Source organism: Tachypleus tridentatus, chromosome 7, assembly GCF_004210375.1.
Source record: "Tachypleus tridentatus isolate NWPU-2018 chromosome 7, ASM421037v1, whole genome shotgun sequence".
Taxonomy (NCBI): Eukaryota; Metazoa; Arthropoda; class Merostomata; order Xiphosura; family Limulidae; genus Tachypleus; species Tachypleus tridentatus.
The window spans coordinates 168,024,830-168,041,207 of record NC_134831.1 but is presented as its reverse complement, the minus strand read 5'-3'; the positions used below and the strand labels follow the sequence as shown (position 1 = coordinate 168,041,207).

General features: G+C 31.4%; 1 protein-coding gene and 1 long non-coding RNA gene across 2 annotated transcripts in view; one reads left to right on the top strand and one right to left on the bottom strand.

Moving 5' to 3' along the window:
- The window catches only part of LOC143257163 (uncharacterized), a 280,947-nt gene that overhangs the window by 172,642 nt on the left and 91,927 nt on the right, over positions 1-16,378 (top strand). The gene's annotated exons all lie outside the window — the stretch shown is intronic.
- On the bottom strand, positions 1,028-9,675 carry LOC143257158 (uncharacterized). Its single transcript, XM_076515486.1, has 2 exons — positions 9,475-9,675; positions 1,028-4,115 (listed from the first exon to the last, which is right to left on the bottom strand). The coding sequence occupies exon 2, from the start codon at positions 2,969-2,971 to the stop codon at positions 2,642-2,644; it is 330 nt and encodes a 109-aa protein (XP_076371601.1). The 5' UTR covers positions 2,972-4,115; positions 9,475-9,675; the 3' UTR covers positions 1,028-2,641.

Here is a 16,378-nt window from a genome sequence, read left to right as displayed (position 1 = left end):
GTTCCATGGATTTCAATATTGCTTCAATTATACCATAAAGCTTGTCCGATTGTGATACCCTCTACTCTTTAAATACGATACTTACTCTTATTCTATGTGATTTTCAATACTTAAGAAAATGGTAAAATCAGAAACTGAGTATTTATTAATTAAGTTGTTGCGAAGAAATATTTAATGTATATGGAATAAAATACTATACACTGAATGCTGTATCATTAAACATAAGCAAAAATAATAAGTGACACTCTCTTCGTGATATATAAATTAAATTTTCGTATTCTGTAGATGAAAAACAGATGTTATGCAATAAATAGGATATTTGAAATGTATATAGATGTATACATGTTTTTGTTTCATTAAAACTTAATCACAATTTACGATATTATAGTGAATAATATGTCAACCAGAGTCTACAATCGAAGTATTTTACAAAAGTAGACATTTCTCTCTAGATATTGTTGTAACATATTGTTTCATCATCTATCTGTTCACTATGGTCTCTTGCACTTATTGGCTCTCTGCCAGTATTAATTTCTTCCAAACATATAATCTTTTCGCCCCTGGAGCAACTGATGAACATTTCGATACATGTAAATATTTCTCACAAGAATGGATAACCTCTACTAAAATAATTAAGAAGTAAGAAAAACTTGACAAATAAAACTGTAGTCAATAAACTGTTAAAATTAAGATATTAATTATTGATCGATTACAAACGGATATCTTAAAATATTACTTTAATATACAGTGTACATCTAGGTAGTGATATAATGTTGACAGTTAACTAAACGTAACGTTTATTAGCTAAGTCATTCAGCTAGATAAATAGTGACCAATAGAAATCATTATAAACTATTGTTAATATTTTTCTTTTCCAAACAAGATCATTTTCTTCATTGTCTCTAGCTGTTAGGACTTGCTGATATGACATTGTATGTTCAAGACATTTTGTTTACTGTGCTACTTAGTAAAGGAAAGCGTATGGAGAATTTTCAAGGCGTTTTTAAAGAAAAAAATGCGTCTTACGTCTCATAAAATACGGTTTATTTTTCTCACAGCTGTACACTATATGTTATAACAAACATGACCACAACACCAAATGAATCATCTAAAAGCTGTCGTATTAATGTAATTATTATTTTATACACTCGTTTATTAACAACAAACGCATCTGAAACAATTATCTGTTCTTTTATTGTAAACTTTATTTACTTTTAATTTTATATTTAGTTGTAGCAACAACAGAATTTCAATTAAAATATTTTCTTTAAAATTTATAAGGACAGATTTTATCAAACAGTATTGTTGTGTCACCCTGTGTTGCTGTTTCGTACATGAAATTATTTTGAAATAATTTATATTCTCATCTTAAATTGCTGTAAAATATAAAGTCGTCAACAAAGGTATATTGTTTTTTACATTATTTCATCAGAAACATAGGCAAGATTCGAATTTTTGGATAAACGTTTTTGTCATAAATTATCTCACTTTTATGAAATATTATTTTACACATCTCCATTAATAACAAACAAGAAAGAAACATTCTAATTGGTTCTTCAATGATAAGGACAAAGGTAACTTATAATTGACATTTCTGTCATAACATTTCAACTGTTGTATGAATTCAATCTAAAGAAATTTATAATCTGATCTGTAGCTGCTTCCGGCAGTGTTAGAAACATTAAAAGGATGATAATTGTTGTAGTCTTCTTTTCTCTGATCTGTTAAAATCGGTATTAATGTGTTTGTGAAATGTAACTTTTAACGAAGCTTAAAATAAAATCTCAAAACTTAGTACAACACATGAATTCTGACTTACTAGCTACAGATATATCAGCAATACTTTTTATGTAGATATAGTTTCTAACAATATGATAACAACAATTATTCAAAGAAGTAATTAAGATCTGTACTTTCTATAATATTCATTATAATTATATTATAAAGAAATACTACCAAACAAGATATAAATATTACATTACCAAGGATTGTTGAATTATTAACTTTGAATTTATTTACAATAACTAACAAATATCTTTACAATTATAAAACACGTTCATACATACATTAAACATATATACATGTACACTGAGAAGATGAAAAAGGAAAAAATCAAAAGCGAAAAGGAAAAATGTTACCAATTAAATGGAAAATATATACATTCATAGATATACAAAGTGAACAAGAGAAATACATTTAATATATACAAAAAGTTAAACACACTATATATATACAAAGTTAATATAAAACAAGAAATGGAAATAAATACACTGAGATTAATACGTCGATTAATAAAGAAATACAAAATATATGAAAATTTATTCATACATATATATAAAGTTATTAGGCTAAGTACAATTAATAAATACAAAAGTAACATAATAATCATTAGAAATACATGTATCAATACATTAACGGCTGTTTAATAAAAGTTAAAAAAATGAGAAAAACAAAGTAATCATAAGAATTAAAATTTACATATATATATATATATACACACACAGATGGTGTTGCTCAGTCCTGTGTGTGCATTCAGCAACCAGCAGGCGGTAGAGGAAACGGGGAGTCCGTAGGTAAGTCGGCTGACACGGCACGACATCACCGTAACGCCACAGCAGCGTCTACACACCATGAAGGAGGGTCAAAACACGTTGATGTTTACAGCCTCAACAGAACACCAAAGAGTCTGCGACAAGTGCCAACCACGAAACTTATGAGGTGGCAACAGGGATGACCCTGCAATGACAGACAGCAAAAGGTTGTAGACAGCAAGAGAGAAAGACACCGGGTTCAGACACATGGTATGTCCATTGCGAGGTGGCAGTGTCAAAGAAAGCCGAGATACAGCCTCAGGCTTACTACCCCACAGGAAGGCGAAGACATGGCACTCAATAGCCTGTGTATTGCAGTCGTCCAGAGGAAGAACAGCTCCAAGGTACCAAGGCAGATTCATGTGGCGCATGCCAAACATTGGAACATTCGAAATCTGTCAGCACCGCATGCAAAGACTGTGTACACTGGTCACCTGAAAAAGGATTGCCTCCAATCTTGTCGAGGTGAAGATCCAGGACGCAGATGAGGTCGCCACCGTGGACGATATCTGCCTGCATCATCAAGAACCTGTCCAAGGCATAGAAGAAGGGTTCTACCTCCTCAGACCAAAGAGGTGCAAAGACATTAACAAGCCGAATCATACATCCCCCAGTGACAACATCAATGCTCACAACCTGCTCCTCAGCATCACTATGTGACGCGAGTATTGTCCCAATGAAACGCGGGGCAATAAGGATTCCCACATTTCGGCACGTGTCGTGCCGAACGACAAAAAGTGTCCTCAGTGTCAATCGTTTCTTCTTTTACCCCAACGTTCTATCACAAAATACAATTCCTGCACCTCTAAAACAACAACAGGTAGGACGAACATCACAACAAGCAGAAATCCTTTACATTCCATGTCATCTCGGCAAGTCACAATAATTTTAGTTATTACAGTAAAAGACATTATTAGAAAACTCATCGCTGGTAAGTTTTTATAATAAATTTTATTCGTCACTTTTTCTCAATTTGTCAACCTGGCTGTAAAACATAACTTTCATAAAATTGTTAAAATTCCTTCAATACTTAGGTCATCGAATGATGTTACTGAACACATCACAAAATATAATATTATTTCACACATATTATTCCGTTAATTTTTAGGTTGCCAATAAAATCCTCATACAATTTGTTTCTAAACCAGTCTTCATTCTTGTTTTCAGGATAATATATTATGTAAAATTCAGTCATATATTATAATCCAATGCTATTCGTCATGTTTAATTATAACACTATGATTACATGTACACTTTTCAGTACATCCCATATGGTACATAAAAAACCTAACCATCAGAACATACCAGGTCCTGCTCAACTGTTGCACATTCGTTACCTGGGTAATAATACAAGAGCACGTGTGTATACATCTTCCTCCTTCACCGACATTCGATGGGTCTGTGAGAAAATATCCATTGAAGGAGTCTCCCGCTGGTACAGTAGTAAGTCTAAGGATTTATTACGCTAAAATCAGATCTTCGATTCTCCTCGGTGAGCTTAGCAGATAGTCTGATTTGGTTTTCCTACAAGAGAAACACACACCCATTAAAGGAAACTTTTGTGTATTACGTTAAATCTCCAGTCACCCCTCCACCTTCTTCCCACATTTGTACCCATCCGATGTCTTTAAGCGGTGTATCATTAATTCTTGTTTGAACCTTTATATCACTAATCAATAAGTTAACATTGACTTTCGTGGCTTAATGTCTCATACTGATGAAGCCATACTATATTTGGCAGTCAGTTCATCAAATAATGGTTTATACCAATAGTATATTGATGTCAACCTTTAAGGGGGCAGGGTTGAGGTAAGCATTCTCTTCTATTATTTGCTAAAATTAATCCGCACCAATCAGAAATCCCTTACAGAAAATTGTCTGTAGTTTATTTTAGTAGAATGAATAATGTTACTTATTAGTAGAATTTAGAAACTAAACTCACAAGCGAATATATACTTCATCTATTTGTGAGTAACATTATTAGAATAAATCATTTTTGGACCTTGACGTATTCAATACCTAATATTAATATTTGTCACTACTATTCAACTTTCAAGACATCCAAGCTAATAGTCAAACAGGAATAGAATATTGAATATCAGACAAATCTTTAGAAATATTTTATACTAGACTACCATTACCACTGTACCGTGTGTATGTTTAGGTAGAAAGCTCAGGGATATAATTATTTTTTCATTCAGAAATAAACTTACGTTTAAGTCGGAGTTATATTACACGTTTAGTCTAAAAATTATTAATTATCATACGTGTCAACTAAGTTTCTGAGATTAAAGAGAAAACGACAAATATGATTTATTTTGCTTATCAGACTGCAATTATGTAGAGTTACACTAAGGAAATATATTTCTTGAAAATATGGCGTTTGAAAACAACCGATTAACCGCTTTTAGTTTTAAAAAAATACTTTAAAAATTCAGTTAAAATTTGCCAATGACTTCATCTCGTTAAAAAAGTAATTTTTATATTATGTACATTAATTAAATTAGAAACCTTCTTTTTATTATAAAGAAAATGAATTTGTGTTATATATTTTTCAGTATACAGTTGTTTTTGGAAGATATGTAACAAGTAGACTTCCAATAAACATCAGTTCTACAAAGTCAAATATCATCGTACTATTATCATGCACAAAAATACTTCAACAGTTTTTCTTTTCACACATATTTGAGTGAATAAATTTCACTCAACAAATACAGCTTCCTGAAGTTTAATCAAATATAGAATTGGTTAATTCTACATAAGTATTATTAGACTCAACACATCCTTCGATTTTTATTTTTTAAAATCAGTTAAATTAACTCCGAATGAATGAGAGGGGAGCAAAAGAAGATCTGAATTATAATGTTGGTGATTTAGAACATCCGAAATTTTTATCATGTTATTTAAGACCTTTGAAATATATTAACAGGAACAAGTAAAAAAAAACCTTTGAATTGAAACCACCTTGACTTGATGTGACATTAAATCTTAATTATTTGTATAATTATTCATTTCGTATCTTTCAAAGATACCTAATATACATAATAGTGACCAATAAATATCGTTATAAAATATTAATTATAAATTGTTTCTTTATAATGTCATATTATTCAGTGTCTCTAACTGTTAGGACTGTATGTTCAAAATATTTTGTTGACTGTGATGTTCCTCCTACCGAGAGTTTACACTTGGAGGACCTGGAGAAGGCTCTAAGAGCAGTTTACAGATTAGACTTTGTAATTTTTCGTGAGACACTCACTGTCCTTCTCTCCAGTAAAAGCGGCAACTTCTCTATTTGATATATATGTAAGAAAATGTTGACGTTTGAGCTTTTATAATCTTCATATAATACTCTTCATTGTACGCAGGATTTGTATACTGAGTTAATTCATATTCAATTACTATAACAACTATACAACTAAATAGACTGTACCCAAGTAACATAAACAAGATGAATAGAAGAACATAACAATTATCTATTGAATAACATTAACTCGTTTGAAATTTTATAACATTGTAATATTACCAGGTGTCATTTTAATATTGTTTTAAGGTCGGTCAGTTTGTTATCTATTTTACATATAAAAAAACGTATTTAACTTTATGTGTCGAGTAATATTATATAGAAATTATTGTTACGTTTCGGGTTGTTGTAATAGCATGTTAAACTTCACATGGACACATTAATTACAAATTACATTAGATACAAAAAGTTAAAATTGCACATTTTAAAAGAGTACTAAATTTTTATTTACTGAAGCAAAGATAGTGTTATGTGTGATAGTTAGTAGACTGTATTATTACTATTCGAATAATTAGTTCCTTAGTTTGATTATATACAAAGTAACATGTTATTGTCTTAACGCCGGAACTCCAAATAAAATCAACGAGGTAAAGAACATGAAGTTGTTAAGTGTTTTATTAAACGTATCTAATAGAGATGTTTCTAAATTATTGTTAAGGACAAGATATTATATACGAAATATATTCTTACACTGTAGTATAGAGATGTGTTTTTCCTATTTAGAATTCCATGCAGTTGAACTGAGTAAAAGTCGGAACTAAAAACAACATTGTATAGGAAGTCGTTTAGTGTTTTGTTTTATGTATTTTATAAACAAGAATGAATAGCAGTGTTATGGTCGAGTAGTGATTAATCATATAAAACATTTTTACTTTATCATATAACATTCACTTTCCCATCAGGATGCCATTTTAACACATAACTGCTGGCCAAAATCTTAAGGACAATAAAGATAAAGAGAAAATATGCATTTTGCGTTGTTAAACCCAACCACTTATTTGAGTAGAGCTTCGAAAGATGAAAGTAAGAAAAGGGAAAAAAAAAACTTTTTAAGCATTTAACAGGGAAAATGTGAACACTATGAAATTAGCCTAAATACAAGCTGGTCAAAAGTTTAAAACCATACTGAAATGAAGCGTTAATCGGTAAACACGTAACGAAATTTAGTCATTTGTATTCAATCATTTGTGTTGTCAATATCTTCCATTGACATCTCTTATGTTGCACTGGATGAAGACATGGCAAAGGCTAAAAAGTTGACAGAGTTTGAACGTGGCAGAATTGTCGAGCTGCAAAAGCAAGGTCTCTCTCAACGTGCCATCGCTAGTGTGATTGGGCTTAGTAAAACTGCTATTGCAAATTTCTTAAAAGACCCTAAGGGTCTTGAAACGAGAATTTCAAGTGGTTGGCCCAAGAAAATTTACCTCGGTGTAACGATTTCAAAGTACCCCCTAAAAATGGTACCCCCGATAATTTGAATTCGTTTTCATATTACTGGGTGGTAGGAAAAAATCGATTTCAGGTCCCTCCCGGGGTAGTCTGAAATCAATTTCATCTTACCCCCTTGATTTCAAACTACCCCTTCCGATAGACTCATTTTATCGGTTTGTTAAGATGCTAGACGTTTTTATCGCGCTAAGGGTGTGTAAATGAAATTAACATATTAATAACAATGTAAAAATTCAAATATTTATCATGGTCTATATCTCATGCTATCAATTACTCATTTTTATTTCACTGCGCATAAAGAAATATAAAAATAATTAATATGTATAAATTACAACATATTGAATGAAGACACCATGTAGACCTTGTGGTCTGGATAGGACGAGCTCTTAAAATACCTTTTGTCTTATATAAATCATCGTTTTAATAAAAGAAATAAAAAAAATTATTTGGCGGAAGCAATAATTATTTTTGACCGCGAGCTTTGTTTGTTTGTTTTTGGAATTTCGCACAAAGCTACTCGAGGGCTATCTGTGCTAGCCGTCCCTAATTTAGCAGTGTAAGACTACAGGGAAAGCAGCTAGTCATCACCACCCACCGCCAACTCTTGGGCTACTCTTTTACCAACGAATAGTGGGATTTACCGTCCCATTATAACGCCCCCAGTTGAAATGAGTAAAACTTGGAACTATAAACAAAACTGAAACGTATAGGAAGTTATTTTGTAATTTATTTTATTTATCTAATAAAAAGAATAAATAACAGCGTTACGGGTTATTGATTAACCACTGAAAACATTTTTACTTTATTTATCCTTCACTTTCCCGTTAGGATGCTATTTGAAAAACAAACAAACATATACATTTCACCCATCAATAAAGCTGAACATCAAATTTAAATTATTGGTAAAACATAGAAAGTGTTTTTGATACTATTGAATGTATTACCTGGTAAAGAAGTGTAATAATTAGATAGAATACGTTAAAAATAAATGCTATCACTTTGTCACAACTAAACGACTGTGACTTATTTGGTTTGAAACTTTATAGTTTGTTGATAATATTTACATGTAGGTTTGACTGCAAAAACATCATTGAAAAATGTAAAAAAAAAAAAAAAAATAATTGTGGTCCAGAAGATTTTCTCCAGTGTTGATTATGTTTGAATGTCAAGCACAATATGTAATTCTCGAAGCTAACGCCCTGATTTGTACAGTTATAACAGTTACTGTTAAACTAGCACGCTTCATGTCCTTTTCCAACTGCGAGCCAACTATTATTATACACTATTTTCTTCATTACGCAGACATTGTTCTATATTTTCAACATTTCTGGTCAAGAATGGGCAGGTGGTTACGGCCCTATATTAGTAATCTGAGAGTCGTGAGTTCGAATACCTGTCACACCAAACCTGCTTGCCCTTTCAGACGGAATATTGTTATAATGTCACGGATAGTCCTAATATTCGTTAAAGAATGAGTAGACAATAGTTGGCTGTGGGTTGTGATGACCAGCTGCCTTCCCTCTTGTCTCACATAGCTAAATTAGAGACGGCTAAAGCAAATAGCCCTGGTGTAGCTCAGGCTGAAATTTAAAAATCAAGCAAAGAAACAAACAGTTTGTCTACCTGCTTTAGACGAGAGGAATCATCTCAGCAGCCTTTCTGCTTTTGGTGAAACGAAAGAAATTTGTTTTCCGATACCTGTGTCTTCTAATGTTAAAATAACTAAGAACTAGTTATAATACCCCACATCGAAGTTCTTTTGTCATAATGTTAGAACAGATATGTGTTTACGAAGCGATATATTGATATATAAATATTTATGTACATATATTATATAAATTGTATGTCAGGTAAGTCATATAGTTTACATTTATATACATAGTGCTACACATTCCACACTAATCACACAACTTCATTTCCAGGACCAGTTTTGCTCCACGCTAGTACAGCTGTAAGTCTCCTGATTTATAAAGATAAAATCTGACGTTCGAATCCCCTTGGTAAGCTCAGCAGATAGCCATATGCGCTTTGCTACAAGAAAACTCACACACACCCACAGTAGCAGTTTCAAAGTTATTCCACTACTACATTTGCCAGGTTAACAGATATAGATAACAAATAATCACTCACCGTTTCCCATTGGCTCAGTGTGTGTCTCTCTGCATGCCTGTATAATACCGTAATTTGATTATTGACGTCAACTGATACTAAAATCATTCTGATCAGTGATGTCGAGAAACCCACTTGTTGAGAAATATATATGCAAAAACGGCTCGTTTGGGTTGAGAAAATATTTTACATAGAAGAGCGAACAACGTTTCGACCTTCTTCAGTCATCGTCAGGTTCACAAAGAAAGAGGTAACTGACCGGAAGCTAACCACATGTTTGAAAGGGGTTGTGTAATTGAGTGTCGGAATGTAGAGGGCGGTATTAGATGTTTGAATATATAATTTTATTTATTTTATTATATTAATATAGGTATAAAGGCGTTTATACCTTTATATTGGTTTATTTTGAGTTTAAGTTGTTGTATAAGTAAGGCTTTTTTAATTTTGCGTTTGTTTATGTTTGTTTCTTTATTTAGTATTTGAGTGTTTTCTATGGTTATGTTGTGTTTATTTGATTTGCAGTGTTCGAAAACGTGTGAAGGTGACTTTTTATGTTCTTTGAATCTGGTTTCCATTTTTCTACTTGTTTCCTCAATATAGAAGTCGTGGCAGTAATCACATTGTATTTTGTAAATAATGTTGGTGTGGTGTTTGTCAGTGTAGTTTTTACATATTATAGACCTCAGTTTTGTGCCTGGTTTTTGAATAAATTTGATATTAACTGGAATGTCATATTTTGTTACTAATTTTTGCCAAATTTTGGTTGTATACAGCAGTATATGGTTTCGTGATTTTTTGATTCGTGAGATATATTTACTTTAGTTGGTTGATTTTGCTTTCTGTCTAGGTGTGTGCGTATATTGTTTTCTACGGTTTGTGGAGGAAACTTATTGATGTTGATAGAGTATTGTTTTATTTTGTCTAATTCATCGTTAATTTTATCTGGTGAGCATAGTTTTATGGCTGTGTTTATTTGGTTTCTTAGTATGTTGAGTTTTTGTTTTGTTTCATGTGCTGAGTCCCAAGGAATGTATAGTCCAGTGTGGGTGATTTTTCGGTGGATTTCTGTTTTGAATTGTGTGTCGGTTCTTGTAATTTTGAGGTTAAGAAATAATATTTGATTGCTTTCTTCCAACTTCACATGTGAAGTTAATGTTGGGATGTATAGAGTTAATGTGATTGAAAAAATTAAGTATGTGAGCTGTAGATTTGAATCCCGCAACCGTGTCATCTACATATCTGTACCAGTATAGTGGTGGATGTAATGCTGTGTTAATTGCTTATGTTTCAACTTGTGTCATAAAAATATTGGCTAGAACTGGTGATACTGGGTTGCCCATGCTTAGGCCATTTGTTTGTATATAGTTTTGGTTGTTGAACATGAAGTTTGTCTTTATCGTGGTGTATTCTATGTGGGTTGCTAACTGGTTACTGGGAATTTCTAACCCAACTATAGAAATTCAAATTTTTGGACGGTTCTTGTACTGGTCTTCGTGACTGTATTTCGACAGTTTATTTATATTTCCCTTACTCTCCATCAAAGTTCCTCTGTCCTATACCTTGATCATTTAATTGGTAACAGATAGAATTCATTGTTTTAAATTAAGCTTCGTTATAAAGTTACATTTTACTAACTACACGAGTATTAATTTTAAAGGACGAAAAAAATGAAGACTACAATAATTATTATACTTTTGATGTTTACAACACTGTTGGAAGCAGCTTCAGGTGAGATTATAATTATTTAAGTTTGAATTCGCACAAACAGTTTAAATGTTATAATAGAAATATCAATTATAAATTATTTTCTTCTTTGTCGTTTAGAAACGTGTTACAGTGTTCACTTCTGGTTTGTTGTTGGTGAATAGTTTTAACAAATTATTTAATAAAAACTAGATTATTTATAACAAATATAGATAGCTAAAGGTATGAAAGTTGTCTATATTTGTAGTTAAAAAAATAATTTACTTTTTCGATGATTTTATAGTTTACAGAAGATAAAATGATACTTTAAATTATTTGAACATGATTTCATGTATTATAGAGCAATACAGGGTTAAAAAACCATATATTATCGCCAAATATATTTGTTGCTGAGTGTGTAAATTAATGATTATATCAATACAACGGCTGTTAGATGATTCATTTGGTGTCGTGATCATGTTTGTTATAACGTGCAGTACACAGCTGTGAGAACAATACATTATGTGTGTTAGTTTACTGATAGAGTGTTACTTTAACCATTTTGTGTAGACAATTTTGTATGCTATCAGAGATGCAATGAAAAGTACCTTTTTTATACACGTATTCATAGTGTTATATTTAAACGTGAAGAGCATTGTAGAAATATATATTACTGAAATTTTATGTAAGTTAATATCATCAAAACAAGAAAGTAGATTGGTTTAGAAATTAATAATAGGAGATATTATTGAAAAAGTAAGAAAAGTTTTAAATATAATTATATTTTGTAAAGCGATCTGTAACATCATTGGTTGAATTTGATAATGACGTAATGTTATCAGTTTTATAATCGGATGGGTTTCACAAATAGATAAATAGTGATGAATAAAAAAGCAATACAAAATGTTATAATCGATACGTTTTCTAATAATGTCGTTTTGTTTACTGTCTGAAGCTGTGAAGACTTGTCCAGGTGACATATTATGTGGAATAGGTTTTGTTTGTTGTAATGTTCCTTCCACCTACTATTGTTCTAATAACCTTGAAAGAAGAAATGGACGTGCACATCTAAAGTAATAAAAAATATTTATAGTGTAAGATGAAATGATTAACACTGAGGATACTTCTGTATTCACATGGAATTTTATGATTAATAAAAAATAAATAATACCAATAATTCATGTGTTTGTTTATTGTTAAAAGCTAGCAAACATCTATTTCAATTGTATGTAACGTAATAAAAGTATCTAGAAATTCAACAATCCTTGGTAATAAAATTTTATATCTTGTTTGAGAGTATTCCTTTATAATGTCAATTATTAGGAAAATTATAGTAAATATCGATCTTAAGTACTTTTTGGAATAATTTTTATTATCATGTTGTCAGAATATTTTCTGTAAATGAATGCATTCTGACTTTAACGTTTTTCTATCTCTTGTTAATGTGTACTTTCTGTGTGTTTTGGTTGATCCGTCGTGTCATGTTGTTGGTTGTTAAAATTAACTTTCTGTAAGAATAAAGGGTCTGCTTTCTAGTTTTATTCAGTTAAAACAACTTCCACAGTTAAAAAGATGTTAAAAATAAAATAAAGTTATTGTCAAGTTGTATTTGTCAAATAAGAGAAACTCTTCAACATAGAGAAATAATATATAAATTTTCGTATGGTTGTTGTACTCGTTTCAGTGTCCCTGTGATACATCGTGACAGTGTTTCGACAGAATATTTATATTTCCGTGACTCTCCACAAAAGTACCTCTGTTCAATATATTTAACTTGCAGCTGGTAACAAATATAATTGATTGTTTTAAATTAGGCTCCGTTATAAAGTTAAATTTATTTAACGACATAAATATTGATTTTAAAAGATCAGAAAAATAAAGACTACAATAACTATTGTACTGTTGATGTTTACAACGCTGTTGGAAGCAACTCCAGGTGAGATTCTAAATTATTTTAGACTTAATTCACATAAACAGTTTAAATTATAAGTTATGTTCTTCTTTGTCGTTTAGTAACCTGTTAAGGTATTTACTTCTTGTTTGTTGTTAGTGAAGGTTGGTAACAGAATATTTAATAAAACCTAGATAATTTATAATAAACATAAACAGTTAGAAGTTTGAAACTTGTCTATGTTTCCAATGACAAAATAATAAAGTTTTATTGATGATGTAATAGTTTACAGCAACTTAAATGAGAATTTAAATTATTTCAACATAATTTCATGTATGAAACAGGAATACAGAGTTAAACGTTCATGCTTGTAAAACCGTCTATACACATGGGTGTTAATGGTGTTTCATTAGTGTGTATAGATGTGGAAAGTTTGGAATGGAAATTCTATGTAATGTACGAAACATTCCTTTAGTGAAAGTTTTCTCAGAGACACCACATATAGAATATTGTTGGTAGTGGCAGAAGCGTCTACCCATCTGTCCTTGTATTAATACTACAGGTAAAGAATGTCTCCCAGTTGGACTAGACCTGGTATGTTCTTGGGGTTAGGAGACGTAGATACAAACACATCGTCGAATATTTTCATCTTTTTTCCGCCTTAAAGAATTTGTAATGTGACAATAAGCTCGACTATTAAATGCTAAAGAGTAGCCTGAAAGTTGACGGCAGGTGGTTTTTATTAGCTGCCTTCTCCCAAGTCTACTATTTCAAAATTAGTGACGACTAGCTTCGCACGAAATTCAATAAAATAAAAAAATCAATTATCGAAAAAGTTTGTAACTCTTACAGTTGGTATAAATATAGAAACAAAACAAGTAATTTCAAATTTGGCATTCAAGGTATTTTTAAGCTACTTTCATAATCGAATAAAGATTCTCTGATTGTGCTGTCCTCTACCTTCTAAAAACAATATATAATGTCAAAAATAATGAGATAGGAATGTTTTACTTGCTCATACAGATAATGTAAAGCAGTGCCATCTTTTAATAAAAATGTATAAAGCCACCTTCTATAAGGTAAAAATCAGTACATAAATTTAAAATTCATTCGTTATGTGAAATATTGCAAATTTTAATACCACATTCTTTTGTTATATTTTTTGTGAGATTTATAAAGTAGTTATTAAATCAATTTTTAAGTGCTGAACGACACCAGCTTGTTAACATGCCTACACTATAAATCCTATGTTTCTTTATCAGCGTCGTATTAACACAAAATTAATCTCGGCAGAATCTTGCTCAGTAATTCGCGCGTTGTCCGACAAAAGTCAAAATCGCTGTGATTCCATGAAAATTTTAAAATATCTTGTGGCGCACAGTTTGGGAACCACACAAGTAGTCAACAAAATAGGACAATGAATATTACCGTTTCGTTAACATCATCTTCTGCCTTTTTGAAATACCTTCATCTGACCAAAAGAAGAAAGACGATGTTAAGAAAACGACTATGTTCACTATCTTGTTTTGTTGGCTCCGTCTGAGATTACCAAACTGTGCGCCGCGGCAAACTCACAGGGGCGCAGAAGGATATTTCAAATTTTCGATGGAATCACAGCAATATCGATATCTTTCGGACAAGGAGCGAACTACGACCTCAAAGTTCACATTTTTAACATTAGACATCATTACATTCCTTTTGATGACGTTCACGAATGTTTGAGATATGTTTTAGTTTACTTGTACTTTCAGCTACGCTAGTAACTTTTCGAACATTCTCGTTTCTTATATTTTGTATATAAATACCTGTTGCCTCTCCGGGTCCATCAGTAATAAAAATAACTGAATTGTGTTGTGATGAAGTGACTGCGAGTTCTAGCAAAGTTCATGGAATTATTTTGTTTATTTTTAATCGTTGTGCATAAAAATGGAAATATTTTTGAACATTAATAAGAAATCAGTGATGTCGAGAAAACCCACTTGTAGAGAAATATATATGTAAAAACGGCTCGTTTGGGCTGAGAAAATATTTTAAGTAGAGGAGCAAACAATGTTTCGACCTTCTTCGGTCATCGTCAGGTTCACAAACCTCTACGTAAAATATTTTCTCAACCCAAACGAGCCATTTTTACATATATATTAATAAGAAGTGTTCGAGTGAAGAAAAGGATGGCGAACCACATACCAGTGGTGGTAAATACTGTTTCTCCTGTTGCAGCAGTTTGTTACATCTAATAAAGTTCATTTGACATACGAACTAAAATGTGTTTTTGGAAAGCACCTAACACAGCTAAATGACTGGTTTGAAAATTACTTTACAAAAGATAGAGGAAATTTTGCTTTGATCCAAGACCCATTCATGGCTAAGACCCCATCTGAATTTACTTCTGTAGAAGAAGGTAATTTATTTAAACTCTATTGTGACAAGACTTTGAAAATAAAATTTACCAGCATGGAACTAACTGAATTTTGCGACGTCATATCTTTGGCAGGATGGGTTTTCGGCTGTTGCTGTGATAATTAGAAGGAAGTTCCGAGCGAAAATTAATGTGAAACATCGAATGAGGGTGTTAGTGCTTCATAGTCTGGGCATGTTAACTGTTTTATAAATTTCACATAAAATATTACAAAGGAATGTGGTATTGAAATTGGAAAAATATTTGCATAAGAAATGGATTTATCATTCTATGTACCATTGACGAGGTAGTTTTATACATTTTTTTTTCCAAAAGACAACTGTGCTTTACATTATCTTTATGAGCAAATAAGAGATTCCTCTTTAATTATTTTTGAGAATAATAATGTTTTACTGTGCTATCAAACACAAATGCTCGAAAAGCCAATGTTTTTCTGCGGTTTCCTTTCGTTGAGTAACAGTAACCTCGAGAGCTTGTAATACTAAATTACAGGGTTCGATTCCTGTTGTGGCTCAATCTGACGTAAACTATTGTACTGCTAAGTGTTTATCAACAAATAACCAAATTTATTTGTATTTTTTTTCATTACTGATAATAAATCCCTATGAATACCTTTCTTCACCATATGATTTACTGTAGATCTTGAACATCAGATATACATTATAATATTTATTATCTGAATCATGACGAATATTTAATTTTAACATTTATCAAAAATAAAACTGTTATAATATATTTTTCATTCCTTCTAATGTTTTAGTTTTCTGAACTGATTAAATCCTGTTTTACTTAACTGTTACTTATGTTCCTTAAAGTACAGAATGCGACAGTAGATATCACGTGTCTCTTGTTATTTCTAGATTTGCCATCAAGGAAAATTAAAGTGTCAAAAATTATTATCATCACATCAAACATTGTTTGTAGAAGGTAGAAGG

Bases quoted from the DNA above. Each gene is read 5' to 3' on its own strand.
- LOC143257158 (XM_076515486.1), bottom strand. From the start codon at position 2,971: ATGTTTGGCATGCGCCACATGAATCTGCCTTGGTACCTTGGAGCTGTT.